This window comes from Loxodonta africana, chromosome 1, assembly GCF_030014295.1.
Source record: "Loxodonta africana isolate mLoxAfr1 chromosome 1, mLoxAfr1.hap2, whole genome shotgun sequence".
Taxonomy (NCBI): Eukaryota; Metazoa; Chordata; class Mammalia; order Proboscidea; family Elephantidae; genus Loxodonta; species Loxodonta africana.
In genome coordinates, this window is record NC_087342.1 from 99,185,184 (window position 1) to 99,186,564 (window position 1,381).

Sequence of the window (1,381 nt, forward strand, 5' to 3'; positions counted from 1 at the left end):
CAAAAATCTTATATATAAACACAGCGTTACCTATTCCAGAGTTAAATTAGAGAGCTGTGGGTTGAAGGCTTATGAGGACATTCCAAGATGAAGGGACTGCCATATTGTAGTTTGGCTTCATTTCAATCCTTTGCCCTCTTAATTTTGACTAAAAAGGTGATACTGATCAGAGGAGGAAGGAAGAGCTCAAGGGGAGCTTGATAAATAACAGTGTCCTTTAACTAAATGCTACAATGAGCAGGATGTTCCCATTGTTAATATAATCACATTTTCTCCCCACATTCCCCTGAAAGGGTGGCAGCAAGGTCTTGACTTGCTGGAACCTGCAGCAAAAGTAAAAGAAAGAGATGAAAATAGAATTACCACGAGAACCCGGGCACCTGCTTTTCTGGGGAAAGAAAAAGTCTAATATTATTGGGTAGAGTGGTGGGAAAAGTTGATTATTTTTGATTTCCGCCGCAGGAACTCTTCACTGCCCATAGAAATACGCCTGTTGTAGCTAAGTATATTGCCCTGGCTTTTACTTTTGTAGAGTATGTAAGTATAGGTGATGACAAAGAACATCCAGTAACAGTGCATGACTACACGGGACATCAAGCCAAACCAGCGCATCATTCTGACCATCTCAATGCTGGAATTGGTGTTGGTGAGGACTTGTATCACAATGTTCATAGCTTCATAGAAAATTATCCAGATGATGTAGATCACCATGCCCCTGAGCCTCTGAGCATACACTGAGTACAGGAGGAGGAAGCTGATGACAAGGGTGATGGAAGAAATGAAGACGACAATTTTAAAACTCCAGCACATGATGTATTCCCTTATAGTTTCTATACCCTGGTCCTGTGATTTGATCTCAGTGCAATTGCCACTCTGTATGTGCTTTTCTTCAAAGATGAGGTACATGCTAGTGGCAATGATGGTAAAGGCCCCTGACAACACGGTGCCCATCTTGGCGCTCATCCCACACCAACGTTTCTCTTTCATGCTTAGACTTCCTGTGAAGACAGACAACATGAGGGAGTGTTCTGTTTAAAAGGGATTGGTAGAGATTGGGGAGGAGGGAGGAAGCAATCCAGTGTTGGTGGCTGTAAACGGATAAATTAGAGCAGTTATTCTCAACTCTGGCTTCAGGCCATCCCAGGTCACTTGGAGCATTCTCTGGGTAGGACCCAAGCATGAGCACTTCTCAAAACTTCCTAGTGATTTTCACATGCAGATATGTTGAAAAACACCGAGTTTAAAAAGGTGTTTACATTCTGCTCTTACCTCTTCTGTCGGTGTCTTGGGCAAACAAGGCTGCCTCCTAATGGTGGAAATTAACTGCATTTGCCTAGACCTTGAACGCAGGTGTCTCAGGAAAAAAATCAGGGCAGCACAG

The 1,381-nt window shown here is 43.2% G+C and overlaps 1 protein-coding gene across 1 annotated transcript; it reads right to left on the reverse strand.

The window, feature by feature from the left end:
* Positions 1 to 411: 411 nt before the first annotated feature.
* On the reverse strand, positions 412 to 1,055 carry TMEM217 (transmembrane protein 217). Its single transcript, XM_003404214.2, has one exon. It carries the CDS (start codon positions 1,015 to 1,017, stop codon positions 412 to 414), a length of 606 nt encoding a protein of 201 aa, XP_003404262.2. The 5' UTR covers positions 1,018 to 1,055.
* Between the last annotated feature and the right edge of the window lie 326 nt (positions 1,056 to 1,381).

What these genes read in the sequence shown, in the direction of transcription:
- TMEM217 (XM_003404214.2), bottom strand. Translation starts at nt 1,017, where the DNA reads ATGTTGTCTGTCTTCACAGGAAGTCTAAGCATGAAAGAGAAACGTTGG.